We start from the raw sequence: 22824 nt of genomic DNA, 5'->3' as shown, positions 1-22824 counted from the left end.
AATGGATTTACCCCGAGCTCATCCGAACTCAATATTTGCCGAATATTTTGATATGTTCAGCTCACGAGCCGTTTCGTTTCGGCCACTGCGACGCGGGTTTCGATCAAGTCGCTTCTTTACTTTTCAAACCATTTCTGCTGATGTTGCTGTTTTCTTTCGTCCACTTCCTTGACGTCAGGCTACGCTGCCAGTATCACGGTAACGAGCGATGATACGAGACACAAAAGATTTATTCACATTTAACTGCTGAAGTGCTCTAACGATAGCCACTTCTGGTTTTCCAGCCAAATACAAAGAAATCACACTATCACGCTTGAATTCCATTACGAATAACTTTTTTTCTGGAAAATTCTCACCAAAATGCTTTTGTTCGCTTGTAAACAATATAATGATCTGTCAGTGGAATAATTTTAATAGCTGTCGGACGAGTGGTTTAGAAATGACAGCAGTCTGAAGTTGGTTGCAGTTTCACCTTGTATTTTTCCCTTTCAGATCTTCAAGAAAAGAAGACCTGTTTTTCTTCTCCTAAACGACTCTCCCTCTTACTCCCGTTTTAATTCATACATCCATAGATCCATTGGAAGGCATTGATAAATAAACTTTTCTCTTTTCCTTTGTCGTTTTTTTTTATTTTTAGCGAGTATTAACAAGGATTTACACAAAAAAAATATTTACAAAGAATAAATATGGATTAACAATTTTTTTTAATTGAAGAAAAAAGGAAAGGAGACAAAATATCAAAGAAAAGAAGGTACTTATTTTTTAGTGGCAGTGTTGACTTATTTTTTCAATATCACAATCAAAATTTTCTCTCAATTATATCAACCACATTTTGAGCACAAATTTGAGTAACAAAAGGTTGCCAAACATCACCAGAACATTTGGGCGCCACATGGCCGGTGATGCTGCTGAACGGGATTTCATTCCGCGACCCCGTGACGGCGATGAGGCAAAGAAGAAGAAACGCCGTTCTTCCTTCAGTGGTGGCAGTTCATTGCACTGGGCATGGAACCAATTGCCCGTCTCACCATTGCTATCCTTGGAAATGATACAAATCTCGCGATACAACTCGAAATTATCACTGAACAGCGATACGGGAATGTCGGCCTTGCGAATGTTGTAAAGAAAATCTTCACGATACAAAATGTTGTTATTGCGATCGCGTATGAAGACAATAAAATCAGCGACATCTCTGGACGTGACCACAAACCAAATGACGCTGATGTTGCCATTGTGGCTGCAAAAAGAGAGAGAGAGAAAAAGAGAGAGGGAATTAAAAATTATTAAAAAAGGAAGTTAATTCCAAAAACTTACACCACAATATCTCGGAAACGAACATCGGACAGTTTGTCATACTCCAATCCGGTGTACATTTCCCGCTCATCTGCCTCTGGACATTGCAGGGTTTCATCCTCCACCTCACTTAGATATTTATTTCGATTCAAAGCTGGCGTTGCACAGGTTACATTTTTCAAGTCTTCCGTCAGCTCAGCCAATTGCAGGGTATAATGCTTAATGGGCCTGGCAGCACAGGTGCAGTGCAGCGGATTTCCCTGGAACCGGACATCTGTGCCATTTTTCAAATTCCACACCAATGAAAGTGGAAATTCCGTCAAGCTGTTATTTCTCAAATCAATGATTTTAAACTGATCCTCCTTCCTCAGAAATTGGGTAAAATTGAGCCGGTATAACTGATTATTTTGTAAATAGATTTCCGTTAAATTCATCGGCAAATCAAAAAGATGAGGCTCCGATTGTAAATTAGACAACTCATTATTAGAGAGATCCAAATATTGAAGACGAGTAAAATTGCCCAGGACACCACGACGTAGCTCATTGATGCTGTTGTGCGATAAATTTAAACGCAGCAACTTTTTCGTTCCGAACGTAATGTCATAGGTCAGAACTGGCATTTGATTGTAGGACAAATCCAAATATTTGAGGTTATATGGAATGTAGGGATTTTCGGGGAATGTCTTTTTGGTGACAAAACTGATTTTGTTGTGACTCAAGTTGAGCTGTAAAAGGAAAGAGGAAAATATATTTCAATAATTAAAAAAATTCAATGGTTTTTGGAAATAAATTATTTCAAAACTATAATTCAAGCTTGAAGTTCTATTAGCCCTTGGAGTTCTAAAAGTCTCGTTTGGCCTTCAAATCTATATTAAAAATCCACGTATAGTCCTTGAAAAAATCAATAAAACCTTCATTTGGTTTTTACAGAAATTTACTAAAATATTCCTAGAAAAAAATCATAAAAAAGTCCTGCTTTGGTCCTTGAAAAAATCCTCGTATGGTTCTTAAAGAAAATCATGTTTAAAAACCCTTTAAAATACTTAAGCATTTCTGGGTTTCTGGAAATTTTCAATAGTTTTTAAAAACAACGTGGACCTGGATTTTTAAAAAATTCAATGGCGTGATTTTTTTTTTAGAAATCAAGGACTTTGTTTTTTAAAAATAATTTCATGGACCTTCAAACGTGGATTTTTATTTTAAATATTGAAAATAATAATTAAAAAAAGATTGTTCAAGGACCTTCAAACGTGGATTTAAAAAAAATAAATATTTTTCATAGACTCTCAAACGTGGATTTTTTATAAAAAAATATTTTTCAAGGACCTTCAAACGAGAATTTTTTTAAAAATATTTTTCAAGGGCCTTCAAACGTGGATTTTTTATAAAAAAAATATTTTTGAAGGACTTTCAAAAGTGGATTTTTAAAAAAATTATTTTTAAGGACCTGAAAACGTGGATTTTTAATTTAAATAATTTTCAAGGACCTTCCAACGTGGAATTTTAAAAAAATATATATTTTTCAAGGACCTTCAAACGTGGATTTTTATTTTAAATACTTTTCAAGGACCTTCAAACGTGGATTTGTTTTATAAGAATATTTTTCAAGGACCTTCAAACCTGGATTTTTATTTTAAATGTTTAAAATAATTTAAAAATATATATTTTTCAAGGACCTTCAAACGTGGATTTTTTATACAAAAAAAAATATTTTTCAAGGATCTTCAAACGTGGATTTTTATTTTAAATACTTTTCAAGGACCTTCAAACGTGGATTTTTATTTTAAATACTTTTCAAGGACCTTCAAACGTGGATTTTTCAAAAAAAATATTTTTCAAGGACCAACGAACGTGGATTTTTTTCAAAAATATTTTTCAAGGACCTTCAAACGTGGATTTTTTTCAAAAATATTTTTCAAGGACCTTCAAACGTGGATTTAAAAAAAAATATTTTTCAAGGACCTACAAACGTGGATTTTTTTTAAATATATTTTTCCAGGACCTTCAAACGTAGATTTTTTTAAAAAAATATTTTTCAAGGACCCTGGATTTTTATTTTAAGTATTTTTCAAAGACCTTCAAATGTGGATTTTTATTCTAAATATTTTTCAAAGACCTTTAAACTTGGCTTTATTTATGGAAATTCGCACAAAGAGGCACGAAAATGTACTAAACATTGAATATTTTGTATTGGACAAACGGAAAGACCTGGAATTCTAGAATCTAGAATGAGAGTCACTGATACAGTATAGATGTACCAACTGGTTTTTGGAGATTCGAACTTTAAGGTTACTAAAAGTTCTAAAATGATACTGTATGGTACTACAGCGTGAGATGAAAAACTGGAACCAATTTCAGGCTGGTGTCATTTCTAAGCCACTCGTCCGACAGCTTTTTAAATTATTCCAGTGACAGCTCATTATATTGTTTACAAGAGTACAAAAGCATTTTGGTGAGAGTTCTCCAGAAAAAAAGTTATTCGTGATGGAATTGAAGCGTGATTTCTTTATATTTGGCTGGAAAACCACAAGTGGCTATCGTTAGGGCGTTTCGTTTCGTTTGTGTCTCGTATCATTGCTTGTTACCGTTGTAGTCTAGTAGCGTAGCCTGACGTCAAGGAAGTGGATGAAAGAAAACAGAAACATCAGCAGAAATGGTTCGATAAGTAAAGAAGCGACTGGATCGAAACCCGCGTTGCAGTGGCCGAAAATGGCTCGTGAGCTGAACATATCGCAATATTCCACTCGGCCGGCAAATATTGAAAAATAATCTCGGGGTAAAGCCATTGAAGTTCGAAAAAGTGCAGGAACTTACACCGCAACAGAAAGAAACTAGACTCAAAAGAGCTAAAGAGTTGCTTAGCTTGGCCGATAGTGGTGAACTGCCTAATTTGGTTTTCTCCGTCTCCGATGAGAAAACATTCGTTGTCCAGCAGTTTGTAAACAAACAAAATGATCGTGTTCACTTGCCAAAGAGGTCAGCTGAAAATGTGCACCTTCGGTTGGCCACCAGAACTCGAGCGCCGGCCTTGGTGATGGTGCGGGTTGCCATAACAGCCGATGGGTGCTCTCCGCTCGTATTAATCGACCGTGGCATCAGAATAAATGACGAATAATATCGTGAAAATATTCTGGAGGGTGTCCAAGGCACTCAAACATTTTAGCTGCAGACCTTGGACATTCCAACAGGACTCAGCACCACCCAAGAATGGTTATAAAATGAGTTTCCCCGCTTCATTTCCAGACTCCCACAATGGCCACCAAAACCTCTGGAGACCAATCCATTGGACTATTGTGTCTGGAGTATTTTGGAAAGCAAGGTTGGTACTAAAAAATACCAAAATGTCGATCACTTCAAGCAAGCGCTTCGCCGGGAATGGACCAAAATACCGCAGAGCAACATTCGGGCAGCGTGTGACGGTTTCATTGGCCGTTTGAAGGCCATAATTCGTGCCAAGGGTGACCAATTCGAACAAATCTAAACATATTCTAAAATTTGATGCTATTTCCGATATTGTTTGCTTTCATTCAATAAAATTTAAAAAAGATGTAAAAATTACGGAGTTTGATTTTGTTGCAGTTTTGTTAGTTTCAGTTTGGAGGTCCTTTGAAAAAAAAATTATTTGTAATCTCATCCTTAAGAAAATCCACATTTGAAGGTCCTTTGAAATCTTATTCTTGAGAGAATCCACAATTGAGGTCATTGAAATGTAGAAGCCCACAATTGAATCTCCCTGGAAAAAATTGAGGCCATAAAAATATTCCCTCAAAAAACCCCTCATCGCCTTTAGAAAAATTTCCTTTCAATCTCCCTTAAAAAAATATCCTTAAACATCCACGTTTGAATATCCCTTTAAAAAACCACGTTTGAATCTCCCTTTAAAAAACCACGTTTGAATCTCCCTTCAAAAAACCACGTTTGAATCTCCCTTTAAAAAATCCACGTTTGAATCTCCCTTTAAAAAATCCACGTTTGAATCTCCCTTTAAAAAATCCACGTTTGAATCTCCCTTTAAAAAATCCACGTTTGAATCTTCCTTTAAAAAATCCACGTTTGAATCTTCCTTTAAAAAATTCACGTTTGAATCTCCCTTTAAAAAATCCACGTTTGAATCTCCCTTTAAAAAATCCACGTTTGAATCTCCCTTGAAAAAATATCCTTTAAAAAATCCTTCAGACCCTTTAAAAGGATGTCCTTTCAAAAATGCAAGTTTGAAGAAGAAAAAACTCTTTTAAAAAATCCACATTTGAAGTTCTTTTGAAAAAATCTTCTTTTCAAAATGCAGGTTCGAAGGACCTTAAAAAAACTGTTCTTTTAAAATTTTTAAACTCAGAGGTCCTTTGAAAACAAATATAAAAAACATTCTTCCTTTAAAAATATGTTTAAGAAATGCACATTTCGAGGTCTATAGAAATAGAAATATTCTTAAGGAAATCCCCGGTTAAAAGGTCTTTTGATCCTTTGAAAAATACCCCTGGATATAAGCCCTTGGTCCTCTAAAAAGCTATTCTTAAAATCTCCCCAAACCTCTTTCAACTTTAGCAGATCATCCAGGATACCATGAGTCTTGTTACCTAATCTATCTAATCCTTTGAAAAATGCCACAGGACTTTGGGCCTTTGTCCTCTAAAAATACTATTCTTAAAATCTATCCTTACCTCCTCCAAACTCAGTAGATCATCCAGGACACCATGAGTCTTATTATCCAATTTACTGATTTTGTTGTGGGACAAATCCAATTTCCTCAACGATGGCAGGCCAAAGAACACCTCATTGGGTATGGTTTTTAGGCCATTTGAGGACATGTTCAAGTTGAGCAATTGCAAAAGGCCATCAAAGGAGCGTTTTCTGAAAAGGAACCATCATAAAGTGGAGAAAATTTTTTATGAAGAATCTCAAATACTCACGTCAATTCCGTTAGTCCGTTGTTGTGTAAATTCAGCTCGAAGAGGACCGGCAATTTTCCAAAGGCACTTTTTTCCAAAACCGTAATGTTGTTGTGCTGAGGAAACAGTGAGGGGAAGTTGGAGGATTTTCTTGAGTAAAATTCGACAGAATTGACTCACCTGTAAATACAAATACTGCAGCGTGGACATGCCGGCCAAACATTCCACCGGCGGCCGAGTTATGCCGTTACCCTCCAAATGCAGTCTCTGCAACACCAGGAGGCCTCTAAAACTACTCTCCTCCAAAGAGTCCCCAATCAGATTATGACTTAAATCCAAATAGAGCAGGGAATTCATTACCGGCCATGTCCCAGGGGCAATCTTACTTATCCGATTGTGACTTATGTGCAGCTCATTGAGTGAAATGGAAATTTGGAAAAGTTTCTCCAAACGATTATGCGATAAATTCAACGACCTCATACTGGCCAACTTAACCAAGGCTCCTCGAACAATATTTGTCAATTGATTGTGACTCAAATCCAATTCCAGGAGAGTGGGAATGGTACCGAACATTGACGATTTGATTTCGGTCAAGCTGTTGTGAGACAAATTGACAAAACGCAGCGAGAAGAGCGTTTGGAAGACACCATTGAAAATGGTACTGATGTTGTTGTGCGATATGTCGATGGTGTGTAGTTCGTACAACTTGGGGAAGGTATTCTTGGGAACTATTGTAATATTGTTGTGCGAGACATTCAGAACCTTGAGGGCACTCATATATTCGAGAGGGACCTAGAAGAGAGATAGAGAGAGAGAGGTGTTAAGTAATCCGTTACAATTCTAATGGGAATTATTTTAATACAGCCTCTCTCACAAAAGTATGCATTAGTAGTGTTAAGAGACTCTCTCGCTCTGCCAAATCAATGGAAAATGAAAATTGAAAGAGAGAGAGAGAGAGAGGGACAAAATACGTGTGCATTGTTTATTCTTTTCCATTCGAGGCTGCACATAGCTGTTTTAATATCAGGTTTGAGTTGGAGTTTTGAGGTCTGAAGTATCTGAGTCATATATCTCAAATTGAAGCTTTCCGCAGAATTTTTTTAATCCATGTTATTCGTCTGAAAGATGCTAATATCTGAGTTTTAAATCTTAGCAGGATCCTACTTTTGGTTCAATTTCCCTTTTGTTTTCCTAATTTTTATACCCTCTGCCATATGGTCAAAACGTGTCTAATAAAAAAACGGTTTTTGACCCTAGGTCTCTTTGGACGAAATCCGTTTCACAACATTCGGAGTCGATTAAGCGATGTCCGGCCTTCCGTCCGTCTGTCTGGCTGGTGTGCACAATAACTCTCGAATGGAGCATCCGATTTGATCCAAACTTGTTATATCGTAATATTATTGTCAAACTTAAATCCAGTTCGGAGATGGGCAATATCGGTCCACTCCTTCTGGTACCTATCCCGCAAATTTTCAAAGAAAATAATTTACTGCACAGAAAGAGAAAGGATAATCCGATTTTGCTCCAACTTTGCAAATCCTAATATTTGCATCAGTACTACGTCAGGTGCGAAAATGGACAATATCGGTCGACTCCATCAAGTACCTCCCCCACAAAGGTTCAAAATTTTGAATAATTACAACTCTTATAAAATGTGATGTAAGAGTCCGATTGTCCTCAAAATCCACACATCTCAATATCTTTATTAACCCAAGGTCTGGTGTGAAGATGGAATATATCGGTCCACTCCTACTGGTACCTCCCCCACAAAAGGTCAAAATGTTGAATATTCATGAAGCCAATAAATCACGAAATTTATATCTGATTACATTCAGACTTGGTACATCTCAATATTTCCATCGACACAGGATCTGCTATAAAGATGGTAGAGATCGGACCATTCCTTCTGGTACCTCCCCCATAAAGGGTCAAAATTTTGAATAACCAAAAGGATCATAAAATCCGAAATAAGCAATCGGTTCCCTTCAAATTACACACATAACAATATTTTTACTAATCCAAAGTCTGGTGTGAAGATGGAATATATCGGGCCATTCCTTCGGGTACCTCCCCTACAAAGGGTCAAAATTTTAAGTAGCTATGAAGCTCATAAAACACGAAAATAACCTCCGATTCCATTCAGACTTGGTACATCTCAATATTTTCATCAAGACTAGATCTTCTATAATTATGGAATATATCGGACCATTCCTTCTGGTACCTCCCCCACAAAAGGTCAAAATGTTGAATATTCATGAAGCCAATAAATCACGAAATTTATATCTGATTCCATTCGGACTTGGCACATCTCAATATTTGCATCAACACAAGATATGTTATGAAGATGGTAAAGATCGCACCATTTCTTCTGGTACCTCCCCCACAAAGGGTCAAAATTTTGAAAAACCAAAACGATCATAAAATCCGGAATAAGCATCCGGTTCCCTTCAAATTACACACATAACAATACTTTTACTAAACCAAGGTCTGGTGTAAAGATGGAATATAAAGGTCCTCTTCTTCTGGTACCTCACCCACAAAAGGGTCAAAATTTTGAATAGCCATGAAGTCCATAAAACGCTTAAATAAAGTCCGATTCCATTCAGACTTGGTACATCTCAATATTTCCATCAACACAAGATCAGCTATAAAGATGGTAGAGATCACACCATTTCTTCTGGTACCTCCCTCACAAAGGTCAAAATTTTGAATAACCAAAACGGTCATAAAATCGGAAATAATTGGATGCTTATTTCCTTATTTCACACATATTTTTACTAACGCAAGTTCTGTTGTTAAGATATACATCTGCCAACCCCTTGAGGTACCTCACCCACAAAGGGTCACAATTTCCAATACTTATATCTGCCATAACTTGCGAAACAAGATTCTTTACAACTTGCTATATTTAAATATGTCTCCTAACCAGAAAACGGATATAAATATGTAATTTATCGGAATTTATGGTTTCTACCAGCAAAACCGATCGATACTATTTTACTTATTTTTTTCCAAAGGCCAAACAACTTTACCCCATTCTCCTTCTGATTTCAACTTACATCCTTCAAATCACTGAAGAAATTATGACTCAACTGGAATTCCGTGGCAAAGGTGGTCTCATCGAAAACTCCCTTGGAGAAATTCTTCAGACGATTAAAACTCAAATCCAATACCGTAATATTCACACAATTCTCAAAGGCTTTGGGTTGGATGGTTTCTAGGGCATTGTGCGAAATATTTATGACCGATTGGTAAATATCCTTAAATGAGTTTTTCTCTATCAAAGTTATGTTATTCTCAGCCAAGTTTAAAATCTAAAATCAAAACAAAATATATATATTTTTATTTATAATTATTTTTTTAATAAATCTCAAACTCACCTCAATATAATTCAGCTGGGTAAACATTTGATAGTCCACCTTCTTGAGAGCATTGCGCGCCAAATCAATGGTACCAATACGGGCCACCGCACCAAAGGTACCTCTGCCCACATCCGATATGCGATTATCACTCAAATACAAACGTCTGGAAATTAACAGAAAAATTTTGAAATTTTTGGTTTAAAAAATGAAAATTGAATCCCCTACCTCAAAAATCGCATTCCACGAAAACTATTCGCATCCAATTTCTGTATTTTATTAAATGACAAATTCAATACCTTCAGCACAGCATTACGGGCAAAGGCACCACGCGACAGCTCTGTCAAGGCATTATGCGAAGCATTACACCAACCCAATTTGGTCAGATCCTGAATATGTTGACCTTCAAGTTTTTTGATTTTATTAAAACTTATATCCAACACTTCCAACTCTCTTAGATTTTTGAATTGATTCCGTTTAAGGTTTTCCAGCTGATTGCCATGCAAGTCAAGGGTCTTAAGTTTGCGGAGGGGCTAAAGCACAAAAAGGGGGGAAAACACAATTAGTTCCTTAAACATGTTTAAATTAGTCTTCTAGGAATATGGTTACAAAGTCTCTAAAAAAAATATTTGAATATATATAAATATTATAATATTTTGTAAAAGTCCACGATGGGTTCCTAAAAAAATATTTAGAAAAAATTTGATAATTTGAAAAAGTCCACTATTGATTCCTAAAAAATATTTTGGAAAAATTCACGTTTTGTCCTCAGAAATATTTTCATTATATCCGCAAGTATTCTTACAACCCCTTTAGAAAATGTCCACGTCAAGAGGTTAGCTATCCTTGAAATGATCCTTTGACTTAAAAAAAAAAATCCGCATTTAGAGGTTCTTGAATATGAATTAAAAAAATCAAAGGACCAGATCTTTATGAACAGCTGACCTCTGTCCTTGAAAATATTTTTTAAAAATATTTTTAATGGACCAATCTTAACTTTCTTAATCATATTTTTGAAGGACCATACAATTTTTAAAATATATTTCTTTGAAAAAAAATGTGCAAAAATATTTTGAAAAACTCCGCGATCACTTATCTGTAGGTCCTTTGAAAAAAATCGAAGATTTTTGGACCTTTAAAATAATGTGGGTTCAGGCGTCTGTTGGTCCTTTGAAAAAAATGAATTTAGAGATCACTTTGTAATTTGAAATATTCCTAGTTTAGAGGTCTGTTGATCCTTTGAAAAATCCTAGTTTAAATATCCTTTCCAAAAATCCCCGTCTGAGGTCTGCTGGTCCTTTGAAAAAATCCGCACGTTAAGGGGTCCGCTGGTCCTTTAAAAAATCCACATTTACAAGTATGTTGGTGATTTAAAAAAATCACGTTGGTCCTTTGAAAAAATCTTCGTTTAGAGGTATGTTTGTCCTTTGAAAAAGCCCACCTTTAGAGGTCTGTTGATTATTAGAAAAATCTCGGGTTTTGAGGCTTATTGGTCCTTGAAAAGATCAACATATGAAGGTATGTTAATACTTTCAAAAAAAAAATTCAAATTTGAAATTTTGTTTGTCCTTTGAAAAAATCCAAGTTTGGAGGTCTGTTGGCCCTGGAAAAATCCAGGCTTTGAAAAAAATCCACAGGTTAAGAGATCTGTTGGTCCTTAAAAAACGCATTTAGAGATCCTTTGAACAAAGCTAAGTTTGGAGGTCTGTTGGTCCTTTGGAAAAATCCACGTTTGGAGGTCTTTTGGTCCTTTGAAAAAATCCTCGCTTAGAGGTCTGTTGATTCCTTGAAAAAATGCACGTTTGGGGATCTGTTGGTCCTTTGGAAAAATTCACGATTGGAGGTTTGTTGGTCCTTTAAAAAATATCTTCGCTAAGAGGTCTGTTGGTCCTTTAAAAAAATCCAATTTTGGAGGTCTGTTGGTTCTTTGAAAAAATTCAAGTTTAGAGGTCTGTTGGTCCTTTGAAAAAATCTCGTTTAATCTCTCGTGTTCGTCCTTTGAAAAAATCAACTTTTGCAGGTCTGTTGGTCCTTTAAAAAAATCCACACTTGGAGGTCTGTTGATCCTTTAAAAAAAATCTTCGCTAAGAGGCCTGATGGTCCATTGGAAAAATCCACGTTTGGAGGTCTATTTGTTCTTTAAAAAAATCCAAGTTTAGAGGTCTGTTGGTCCTTAGAAAAAATCCACGTCAGGACGTCTGTTGGTCCTTAAAAAAAAGCATTTTGAGATCTGTTCATCCTTTGAAAAAATCCCAGATTAGAGGTCTGTTTGTCCTTTGGAAAAGTCCAATGCGAAAGACTTGAAAGAAAAAAACGTCGAAATATAGGTCTGCAGGTCCTTTAAAAAATTCACGTTTAGAAGTTTTTGAAAAAATCCAGGAGATATTTTTGTAAAGGATCAAATATCTAGGTCCTTTGAAAAACTATTCAAAAAATATTCAATTTGCCACGATTGGAGTTCTTTCGATCCTTGTTAAAAATATTTTAAAAAATCCAAAAAAATATATTTTAAAATCACAAAGTTTTATTAAAAAAATATTATAAAATGTTTAAAAAAATAATAATCTTTAAAAAAAAAATAAAAAAAGATCCACATCCTCAGAAAAAAAATGTTAAAGATTGTCGTCCTTAAAAAAACTTTAATCCTAGTCCTTAGAAAAAATTTAAAAATACTCCATGGCCAACAATTTAATTTTTCTAAATACTCGTTAAGAGGTCCTTTGGAAAAAATATTTTTTAAAAAATCCAAAAAAATATTTAAAAACGACGTTTGAAGATATATAAAAATCCCCTTTTGTGTGTCCTTAGAAAAATGTGTCCTTAAAAAATTTCTTTGAAACATATTTTTTTTAAATCCATTTTGTTTGGTTCTTAGAAAAAATATTGTTTTTATAATCCACGTTTGGGGATCCTAAGAAAAAATATTTTTTTTAAAACCCACGTTTGATAGTCCCTAACAAAAATATATATTTTTGGGGATCCTTAGACAACAATTCTTTCGATAATCCACGTCTGTTTGATAATTCACGTTTGGGGGTCCTTAAGAAAAATATTGTTTTTACAATCCACATATGGAATCCTTTAAAAAATTATTTTTAAAAAAATCCACGTTTGGAGGTCTGTTGGTCCTTTGAAAAAATCCACTCTAGGAGGTCTGTCGGTCCTTAAAAAAATCCTCGCTTAGAGGTCCGTTGATCCTTTGAGAAAAACCAAGTTTCGAGGTATGTTGGTCCTTTGAAAAAAACCAGGGAATATTTTTCTAAAGGACCTCAAACAATATTCTTAAAAAATCCTCTCCTCAGAAAATACAGGACTTTTTAATGATCTGAAAATATGTTTTTTAAGAGATCCACGCGCTTACACAAAATATTTTTTTTAATCCTGGTTCTTAGAAAAAATTAAAACACAATCCATGACCAAAATAAGGATTTTTCAAATCCCCTTTCGGAGGCCGTAAAATAAATTATTCTTCAAAAATTCCTTGCTTGGAGGTCCTTTGAAGAAAATATGAGAAAAAAACTACGTTTGGAGATCCTTAGAAGTCCTAGACCTTAGAAAAATGAGGTCCTTAAAAGTCTTTAAGTCCACATTAGGAGATCCTTTAAAAAATATTTTTTTAAAAAAATCCACGTTTGATAATCCTTAACAAAAATATAATTTTTTAAAAATTCTTGATAGAAGATCCTTAAAAATATATTTTTTTTAAACCCCCAATTTTGGAGCATCTTAGAAAATTTTTTTAAAAAATTCTCGTTTACACGTCCTTAGAAAAAAAAATATATTTAAAAAACCCCGTTTGGATGTCCTTATAAAACATTATCTGCAAAAAATCGCCTTTGGAGGTCATTTAGAATTTAGTATGATTCCTTTAAAAAATATCCTTAATCTGTGTTCTTACCTGAAAAGTTTCAATGGGTAAATCATTTAGCGGGCCATTAATGATCCTCACCACCGTCACCGTATTGGCAATATATTGATCGGCAAATAAATTCTTGGCCAGCGTAGTGAAATTGTGTTTATCAATTTCCAAATGGGTTAGTTTTCCAAGGACCTTAAAAATTTTTGAATAATTATCAAATTATTTTTGATATTTGAATGCTCCTCACTTACCCCAAAAGACAATGGCGTTATGCTACCCAAATTCGTATTGACAATATGTAGCTCTTCCAAAGTCTTGTTGATGCCAAAGAATACATAATCATCCAAGGTGTTGACTGGGGTATCCGTTATGGTCAGCTTGCGCACCTGAACCTTGGAGAACAAGGGACCAAAAAGACGTTCTAAAATAGGATGAGAAAAAAATGGATTCTTATAATGTTTTTTTTTTTTTTTTTTTTTTTTGCTGAAGTAAGAAAATCGTATCTACCAAAATGTCCTTTATTGATGATCAACTCTTCCACGGGTAATTCCAGGGCAGCCAAATTTTGCATAGCCACTGACAAAGTGGCCAGATTAGTGTTATCACATCTCACATAAATACCAATGTCGGTGTTATTAAAGCAGACACAGGGAAATATGAGTTTGGGTCTGAAAAGAGTAATGGCTTATCTTTAGTAGGACGTCTATGGAAGGACCACAAAAAAATTTAAAAAGAAATCAAAACAACATTGGTGGATTAAATTTAATTATAAAACTCCTAGATAAGAGGTTTAAAGGTAGCCAAAAAGTCTGGGATTATCAAAAACAACCATTTTTGTCTTAAAAACAACGATTGTCCGGAGGTATAATTTTTTTAATCCACGTTTGGAATATAAGTTTTCCTTGTAAAATTCAAAATTTAAAAAACCCTTGTTTCGCAAGTTATGACAGATAAAAATATTGAAATTTTGTAACCCTTTTGTGGGTGTGGTACCAGAAGTGGTTCGCAGATATATATCATCTTCACAACTGATCTTGTATCAGAAAAATTATTTGGATGTGTGAAATTAGAAGAGGTTGAATGCTTATTTCGCTTTCCTTGAGAGTTTTGTTTTTCAAAATCTTAAACCCTGTGTGGGCAGGTAGCAAAAGAAATGGTTCGATCTGTACCATCTCTATAACAGATCTTGTGTTGATGGAAATATTGAGGTATACCAAGTCTGGAATGGAATCGGATGTTAATTTCCCTTCAAATGGGCTTCACGGATATTCAAAATTTTGAACCTTTGTGTTAGAGGTACCAGGAGGAGTAGACCGATATATCCCATCTTCACAACAGATCTTGTGTTAGTAGAAATAATGGGATGTGTGAAATATAAAGTGAACCTGATGCTTATTTAGCGTTTTAGGACCTTCATGGAGATTCAAAATTTTGACCCTTTGTAGGAGAGGTACCAGAAGGAATGGTCCGATCTCTACAGTTTTTTTTTTAACAGATCCTGAGTTAATGGAAATATTCAGATGTTCCAAGTCTAAATAGAATCGAATGTTAATTTCGTGTTTTATTCAAAATTTTGACCTTTTTTGGGGAATGTACCAAAAGCAGTGGACCGATATATTCCATCTTAACACCAGATCCTGAGTATATAAAAATATTGGGATGTGTGAAATTTTAAGGCAATCGGATTCTTACATCACATTTTATAAGAGTTATATTTATTCAGAATTTTGAACCTTTGTGGGGGAGGTACTTCATAGAGTGGACCGATATTGTCCATTTTTGCACCTGACCTAGCACTGACGCAAATATTTGGATTTGCAAAGTTGTAGCAAAATCGGATTATTGCTTCCCTTTCTGTCCAGAAAATATTTATTTTTTGAAAATTTCGACCTTTTTTGGGGGAGGTACCAGAAGCAGTGGACCGATATATTTCATCTTAACACCAGACCTTGGTTTAAAATAAATATTGGGATGTATGAAATTTGAAGACAGTCGGACTCTAGCATCACATTTTATATGAGTTATAATTATTCAGAATTTTGACCCTTTGTGGGAGAAGCCCCTGATGGAGTGGACCGATATTATCCATTTTTGCACCTGACCGAGAACTGAGGTAAATATTTGGATTTGCAAAGTTGGAGAAAAATTGGATTATCGTTTCTCATTCTGTGCAAAAAAAAATATATTTTTTGAAAATTTCGACCTTTTGTGGGGGAGGTAACAGAAGGAGTGGACCGATATATTCTATCTTAATACCAGACCTTCGTTTAACATAAATATTGGGATGTGTGGGGGTATTTGAAAACAATCGGACTCTTGAATAACATTTTATAAGAGTTGTAATTATTCAAAATTTTGACCATTTGTGAGGGAGGTACTTGATGGAGTGGACCGATATTGTCCATTTTCGCACCTGACCTTGCACTGGCGCAAATATTAGGATTTGCAAAGTTGGAGCAACATCAGATTGTCGTTTCTCATTCTGAGCAAAAAAATATATTTTTTGAAAATTTCGACCTTTTGTGTGGGAGGTACCAGAAGGAGTGGACCGATATTGCCCATCTCCGAACTCGATCTAAGTTTAACAAAAATATTACGATATACCAAGTTTGAAGCAAATCGACAGCCAGACAGACGGACGGACGGACGGACATCGCTAGATCGACTTCAATTGTCCTGAAACGGATTTGGTCCAAAGAGACCTAGGGTCTAAAACTGTTATTTCGAATAGGCACGTTTTGACCGTATCAAATGATATAGCCATATGGCTGAGGATATAAAAAGTCAAATGCCATTCTTTGCATAAACATATTCCGAAAAATTCCACAATTTCCGTTCTGAAAAAAAAAATTAAAAAAAATCTGCACCCAAGGATATTTGAAATTTTGAAATTTTAGCAAGTGCCCGTCAACGAAAAGTTCACTTTAAAATTTTAGATTCGTTCCAAAATTTTATTTTGTGTGGATAATGTATCTAAAATTATCAAAATACCGAAAATGGGGAGGTGCCATTATATGGGGCTGTACAAAAACGTGGACTTGTACAGACAATTTTCTGTCATAGGCTGTAGAATCCCTTACGAACTTCAAATACTAAATTTGAAACAATTCCGGTGAATAATGTCGTTAAAATCATCAAAATACCGAAACTGGCGAGGTACCATTATATGGGGGCTATACGAAGACGTGGACCTGCACAGACAATTTTCTGTCATAGGCTGTAGAATCCCTTACGAACTTCAAATACTAAATTTGAAACAATTCCGGTGAATAATGTCGTTAAAATCATCAAAATACCGAAACTGGCGAGGTACCATTATATGGGGGCTATACGAAGACGTGGACCTGCACAGAAAATTTTCTGCCTTAGGCTGTAGCATCCATTACGAACTTCAAATAACAAGTTTGAAACATTTCCGGTGAATAATGTTGCCAAAATCATCAAAATTCCGAATATCGGGAGGTACCGTTATATGGGTGCTATACGAAAACGTGAACCTGCACAGACAATTTTCTGTCTTAGGATGTAGTATCCATTACGAATTTCAAATACCAAATTTGAAACATTTCCGGTGAATAATGTTGCCAAAATCATCAAAATTCCGAATATCGGGAGGTACCGTTATATGGGTGCTATACGAAAACGTGAACCTGCACAGACAATTTTCTGTCTTAGGATGTAGTATCCATTACGAATTTCAAATACCAAATTTGAAGCAATTCCGATGAATAATGTGGCAAAAATTATCAAAATGCCGAATATCGGGAGGTACATTTATATGGGGGCTATACGTAGACCTGCACAGACAATTTCCTATCATAGGCTGTAGTATCCATTACGAACTTCAAATACTAAATTTGAAACATTTCCGGTCAATAATGTCGTTTTAATCATCAAAATACCGAAAATAGTGAGGTACCATTATATAGGGGCTATACCAAAACGTGGACCTGCATGGCCCATTTTCAATACCAAAAGTTCTGCAGACATAATATACATTTGGGTAAAATTTTATCAACCTACTTCATTTCGTTCGGAAGCTAGAGTGATTTCCACAGACGGACGGACAACGCTAAATCGACATAGAATTTTATAATGATCAAGAATATATATATATTTTGTGGAGTGTAAAACGTATATTTCGATGAGTTACAAACGGAATCACGAACTTAATACACCCTCCATACTACGTATGGTGGAGGGTGTAAAACCATATAAACATTTACCTAAAACTTGCAAAACCCCTTGAATTATTGTTGTTTCTTATCTCTTACTCACAAGTATCTGTTGCTGAACCAGTTTGTTTTTTTTATTAATTTTTTATTTGTTGTTGTCTTAAATCATAACTTCGTGGTTTTGCAAAACAATTACACTTCACATTTCTATTTTTTTTCAAACACCTTCTACATTCCCTTCCTCCTTTTTAATATAAGAAGAAGAAAAAAAGAAACCCCAACTTACCTGGCTGGACATTTATACTTTGGTTCGCCATAAACATAAACGGAATTAACGGCTGGTGTTAAGGTGGTCAATAAGACCAACAACGAGCCGAATACCACCAAGGTCACAGACCAACATGACGAATGCAGCCGCAACATGGTAATGAAGTCGAACTCAAACTCTTGACGTAGGCATGAATCTCAATTTATAAATTTTTTATATTTTACAAAAAAACCAAATCACTTCTTTTTTCACAGCGAAGTTGTGTTTTTATTGACTCATTTTTGTTTAAAGAAAAGAAAAAAAGAAGCGTCATCGACAACAGGTTTGTGGCTTAAGTCTTTTGTTTTCAGACACAATTTCTTCTTCTTTCGCTGGTAATTCTAATAAGAAAAACACACACAAGACTTGAAATGGGTATTATTTTTCAATTATCAAAATATTTACAACAACAACACTAAAATAATTTCACTTTCACAACAACACTCGAAACAATTGCAACATTAAGGTAATGGAATTTTAACTTGTGGCAATTTTATTTTTTTCTGTTATTACATTTGATTAATGAGTTATATTTGATTATCGTTGCTTAACACCAACGTTTCTTTTCGGTTCTTTTATTATTTCACCAGATCAATGCTCCCTTCTTATTTGTGACTCTCTTTCCTTATTAAGTTAACAATAGATTATACCAAACTAGTCAACAACTAATTTAACGAAAAAAAAAAACAACTAAATTAATTCATCTGCGTGTGGTGTTGTGTTATGTTCCATCTTATTTTTGACGTGCGGCAAATGTGTATGGCAAAACGGCCGCTATCAACGTTATCGTTGTCAAATTGCATGTTTATGACAAGAAATGTTTAAAAGGGTTAAATTTATAATGTAAAAACGAATTTTGTGTTATAAAATTCAAAAAATACATTATTTTTTACAATTTTATTTTCTATTAATAAAAATTTGTTGCATTTTTTTATTAATATATTTGCTGCATTGTTAAGTTGTTGTGCAGAAATGTAAATAAAGGTGTGTTTACAATATTAACAAGTAAAAAAACTGCAAGTTCGACCGGGTCGTACTTTGAACATCCTCCAATAAAAATATAAAGATTTTAGCAATTTTCAAAAAAAAAAAATAAAATCCGTTAAAATCTTAAAAATACCGAATGTAGTCGTTGTATTAGGGTCTATTCGACGACGTGGATCTGCATAGGCAACCTTTGTCATAAGGCATTACAATAAAAAAATCAGTGAATAATGTAGCTAAAATCATTAAAATACCGAATATATGGAGGTAACATTATATGAGGGCAATACCAAAACGTGGACCTGCACAGACAATTTATACGAAGACGTGGACACAGACAATTTTCTGTCTTAGGCTGTAGTATCCATTACGAACTTCAAATAACAAATTTGAAACAATTCCGGTGAATAATTTCGCTAAAATTATCAAAATATGGAATATCTGGAGGTGGCGTTATATGAGGTCTCTACGAAGGCGTGGACCCGCACGTACAATTTACTGTCATAGGCTGTAGCATCCATTACGAACTTCATATACCAAATTTGGAACAATTCCGGTGAAAAATATCGATAAAATCACCAGAAAACCGAAAGTAGGGAGGTACCATTATATGGGAGCTATACGAAGACGTGGACCTGCGCAGACAATTTTAAGTTATAGGCTGTAGTATCGATTAAGAAACTTCAAATAGCAAATTTGAAACAATTCCGGTGAATAATGTCGCCAGAAACACAAAAATACCGAAAATAAGGAGGTACCATCATATGGGGGCTATACAAAGTCGTGGAGGCTGTAGTATCCATTACGAACTTCAAATACTAAATTTGAAACAATTCCGGTGAATAATGTCGCTAAAACCATCAAAATACCGAATATTGGGATGTACCGTTATATGAGGGCTATACAAAGACGTTGACCTATACAGACAATTTTCTGTCATAGTCTGTAATATCCATTACGAACTTCAAATACCAATTTTGAAACAATTCCGGTGAATAATGTAGCTAAAATCATCAAAATACCGAATATAGGGAGGTACCATTATATGGTGGCTATACCAAAACGTGAACCTACATGGCCCATTTTCAATACCAAAGGTCCTGCAGACATAATATACCATTGAGTAACATTTTATCAGCCTACATTATTTCGTTCGGAAGCAGGAGTGATTTCCATAGACGGGCGGACGGACAGAATTTTATGCTGATCAAGAATATATACTTTGTGGGGTCTAAAATGTATCTTTCGAGGTGTTACAAACGGAATGATATATCACAAGGGAAAAATCTGTTATCGTATTAAAAATTTTTATATTCTTGCAGTCCTCGAATAGAGCACTAATGGTATAACACAAAGTTCAAAGTTTATTATCAGAAAAATGATTAATTTATTGCCCGAAATTTGTCAACAATTTTAAATTAGCCACAAAACAACTGTTTTTTCAATCATCTGACGTTAGTGGATAGAATTTACGGATTAAATTTTTCACATTAGATTTTATCAAAATTACTCCCCCCGCTCGCTCTCATTTATTGGACTTTCGGGTTTTTTAATATTTTGTACAAAAGATATGGTTATCGTAAGTACACACCTAATGTATTTCTAAATACTATACTTTAAAAAAAGTTTTCCATTTTGGGCTATCAAAAGATAAACGAAAATTGTTTCTTTATGATATTTTTCCTTTTTTTTTTTTTTTTTGTTTTGTTTTTTGATGTTTTTAATAAAACACATAATTTCCTTGAATTATCTTTGAGGGCTTATTAAATCTTCCATTCCTTTCTTATAATTTGCATAAATAATCGATTTTTTTGATTCTTATATATTTTTTATGTTTATCGATAAATCCAATGTCGATCTACAGCTCCCTAACAGGAAAAGGTACCAATTTGAGCAGCCCTTCGAACAAGAGCCAACAATCAAAGCAATAAAACCCTAAATGTAAACAAAAAATTAAAATGCATTCACCTGCATAGTTGTTGATTGTTTATCCAAATGGAAAACAATGAACATTTTTGTTGTTCTTGTTTTCACACCACAAACCAGTTTTCTGTCATTTCCCTAAATCATATGTGTGTTTGCCTTACAACTAATCGTCTGCCTACCCTCCCACAAGTCACCTATGTCTATTGTTTACACACAAACTAGTTGTAGCGCTGTGACAGCGCAATTCCAGTTCAATGGATGTTTCTAGAAACGGAAATCACCCAAGCTTAAGCCTTATAGGTTAGGTTTGAGTACTTTTAGAACTTTGCTTTATTAGAGAAATCTTAAAATCTGATTTTAACATTCAAAAAGATCCATTTACGTAATCATTAAAAGGCCAGAAATATAAGTTGAATTACTTAACAAATTAATTTGGTGAAAAAATGAGAATAATCAAAATGTAAATATTATGATTACGCCGGTGGTTACTTATCTGGTGAGTGCACTTGACCTAGCAGTGACGCCGTATGGAGTATTTCTGGCCGCCGTCAACCAATTTTAACGCCTTTCGGTATTATTTGAATTAGTGGGGCATGTAATTTCATCAAAACGTAACGTGGAAATGAAGTATTTTGTTATTGACTAACTAGACTCGAAAATAAGATTTTCGGGGTCTATTTCTTCTTTTGTGAATTTTTTTAAAGGAAAACATATGAAATTAATATCTATAAACGTGGTACAAAAATATACATGTTTTGTTTAGGGTGTATTTGTAATTTCAAAACATATACACAGTTTCTGTATTTGTATGTATTGTTTAGGACCGCAAAAATGTAAAAATATTTAAAAATTTTAGCGTTTTTCCCTTATGTTGTAGCAAAAAATTGCAAAACTAGTAGCTCACGTAGTTTCTGGAACAGACAAAGTTATGAAAATATTCGCACTGTTCTGAAAATAAAATTCATATTTTAGGTGAGAATACAAAAAACGTTTTTTTGACTGGCTTAAGTCATCGGCTGGCTTCTTTGTAAAAGAACAAAGGAGCGTAGAGTGAACAAGTATAAATTATGGACCCAAATTGAACCAAGTCAATCTAAACCTTCTTTGTTCTTCTTATACGAAGAAGCCTGCAGATGACTTAAGCCAGTAAAAATCTGTTCTATGTGTCCTCACCTTTTCAGCTTATAGGGAGAATAATGTTCTGTTCCAGAACCTGTTAGTTTTTTTCGTTATAATAATCGGAAAATCGGTTATCGTAGTAAAAACTTAACATTCTTGCGGTTTTGGAACAGAACATCTGACTTTTACTGAATGCATTGGTAGCTTGTGCAATGCTTTTGGCTGATCTTCACTCCAAATTCGATAATAAGCTGCATCGCTAAACAGAATTTTCTTTTTTTGCAGCTTTTTTGCAATGCCTTCGATAATGTCATAAGTTTTTGAAGACGACTATGAAACATACCATGCTTTGTAAGAATATTAATGGTTTTTTAATAGTCAAAAACACTGGTCTCACATGGAATTCCAAAGTGAGGAGTCCAAGCTCCGGAAATGAAACAGGGAGTCACTCAAAGTGACTTGATTTTTTGAAATCGTTTAACTGTTCGTTCGGATAATATAATTTTTATAAAAGTTAGGAAATTTTCATCCGAATAATGCAAAAAATGCTCATTTACGACTAATTTCATGGCGACTCTTTCATTTTGGCGCTCATTATTAAGTTAAGAAAAAAGAGTTTCTTATCAATATCACAATTTATTTTTTGTGACAATCAATGAAATAATGTAAATTAAATACTTTTCCAAAAATATCTCTTTGTTTTCCATTAAATTCTCTATAAACACAATTTCTCTTTAAACCTTTCCCCCTATTGTCATTTTACGTTACGTTGCGTTACGTCCCCTCACAACGCCCACTAACTGCCAACTACAGTTTGCTGACGCTATATTGAAACGTGTCCAAAATGCAAACTACCAAGTCGCGCATATCCACTTTCCGACGCCGTTCGTCGCCATTTTTACTGCTCATGAGCATC

The 22824-nt window shown here is 34.6% G+C and overlaps 1 protein-coding gene across 1 annotated transcript; it reads right to left on the bottom strand.

Annotated features, from left to right (window-relative positions):
* Positions 1 to 662: 662 nt before the first annotated feature.
* LOC101895699 (toll-like receptor 3) lies at positions 663 to 18579 on the bottom strand. Its single transcript, XM_059131025.1, has 12 exons — positions 17859 to 18579; positions 13905 to 14065; positions 13649 to 13818; positions 13437 to 13589; positions 9767 to 10071; positions 9560 to 9704; positions 9239 to 9493; positions 6360 to 6971; positions 6201 to 6295; positions 5952 to 6141; positions 1315 to 2018; positions 663 to 1237 (listed from the first exon to the last, which is right to left on the bottom strand). Exons 1-12 carry the CDS (start codon positions 17993 to 17995, stop codon positions 817 to 819), a joined length of 3348 nt encoding a protein of 1115 aa, XP_058987008.1. The 5' UTR covers positions 17996 to 18579; the 3' UTR covers positions 663 to 816.
* Between the last annotated feature and the right edge of the window lie 4245 nt (positions 18580 to 22824).

This window comes from Musca domestica, unplaced genomic scaffold (assembly GCF_030504385.1).
Source record: "Musca domestica strain aabys unplaced genomic scaffold, Musca_domestica.polishedcontigs.V.1.1 8, whole genome shotgun sequence".
Taxonomy (NCBI): domain Eukaryota; kingdom Metazoa; phylum Arthropoda; class Insecta; order Diptera; family Muscidae; genus Musca; species Musca domestica.
Note: the sequence above shows the minus strand (reverse complement) of the source record. Positions and strands in the feature narration are given on the sequence as shown.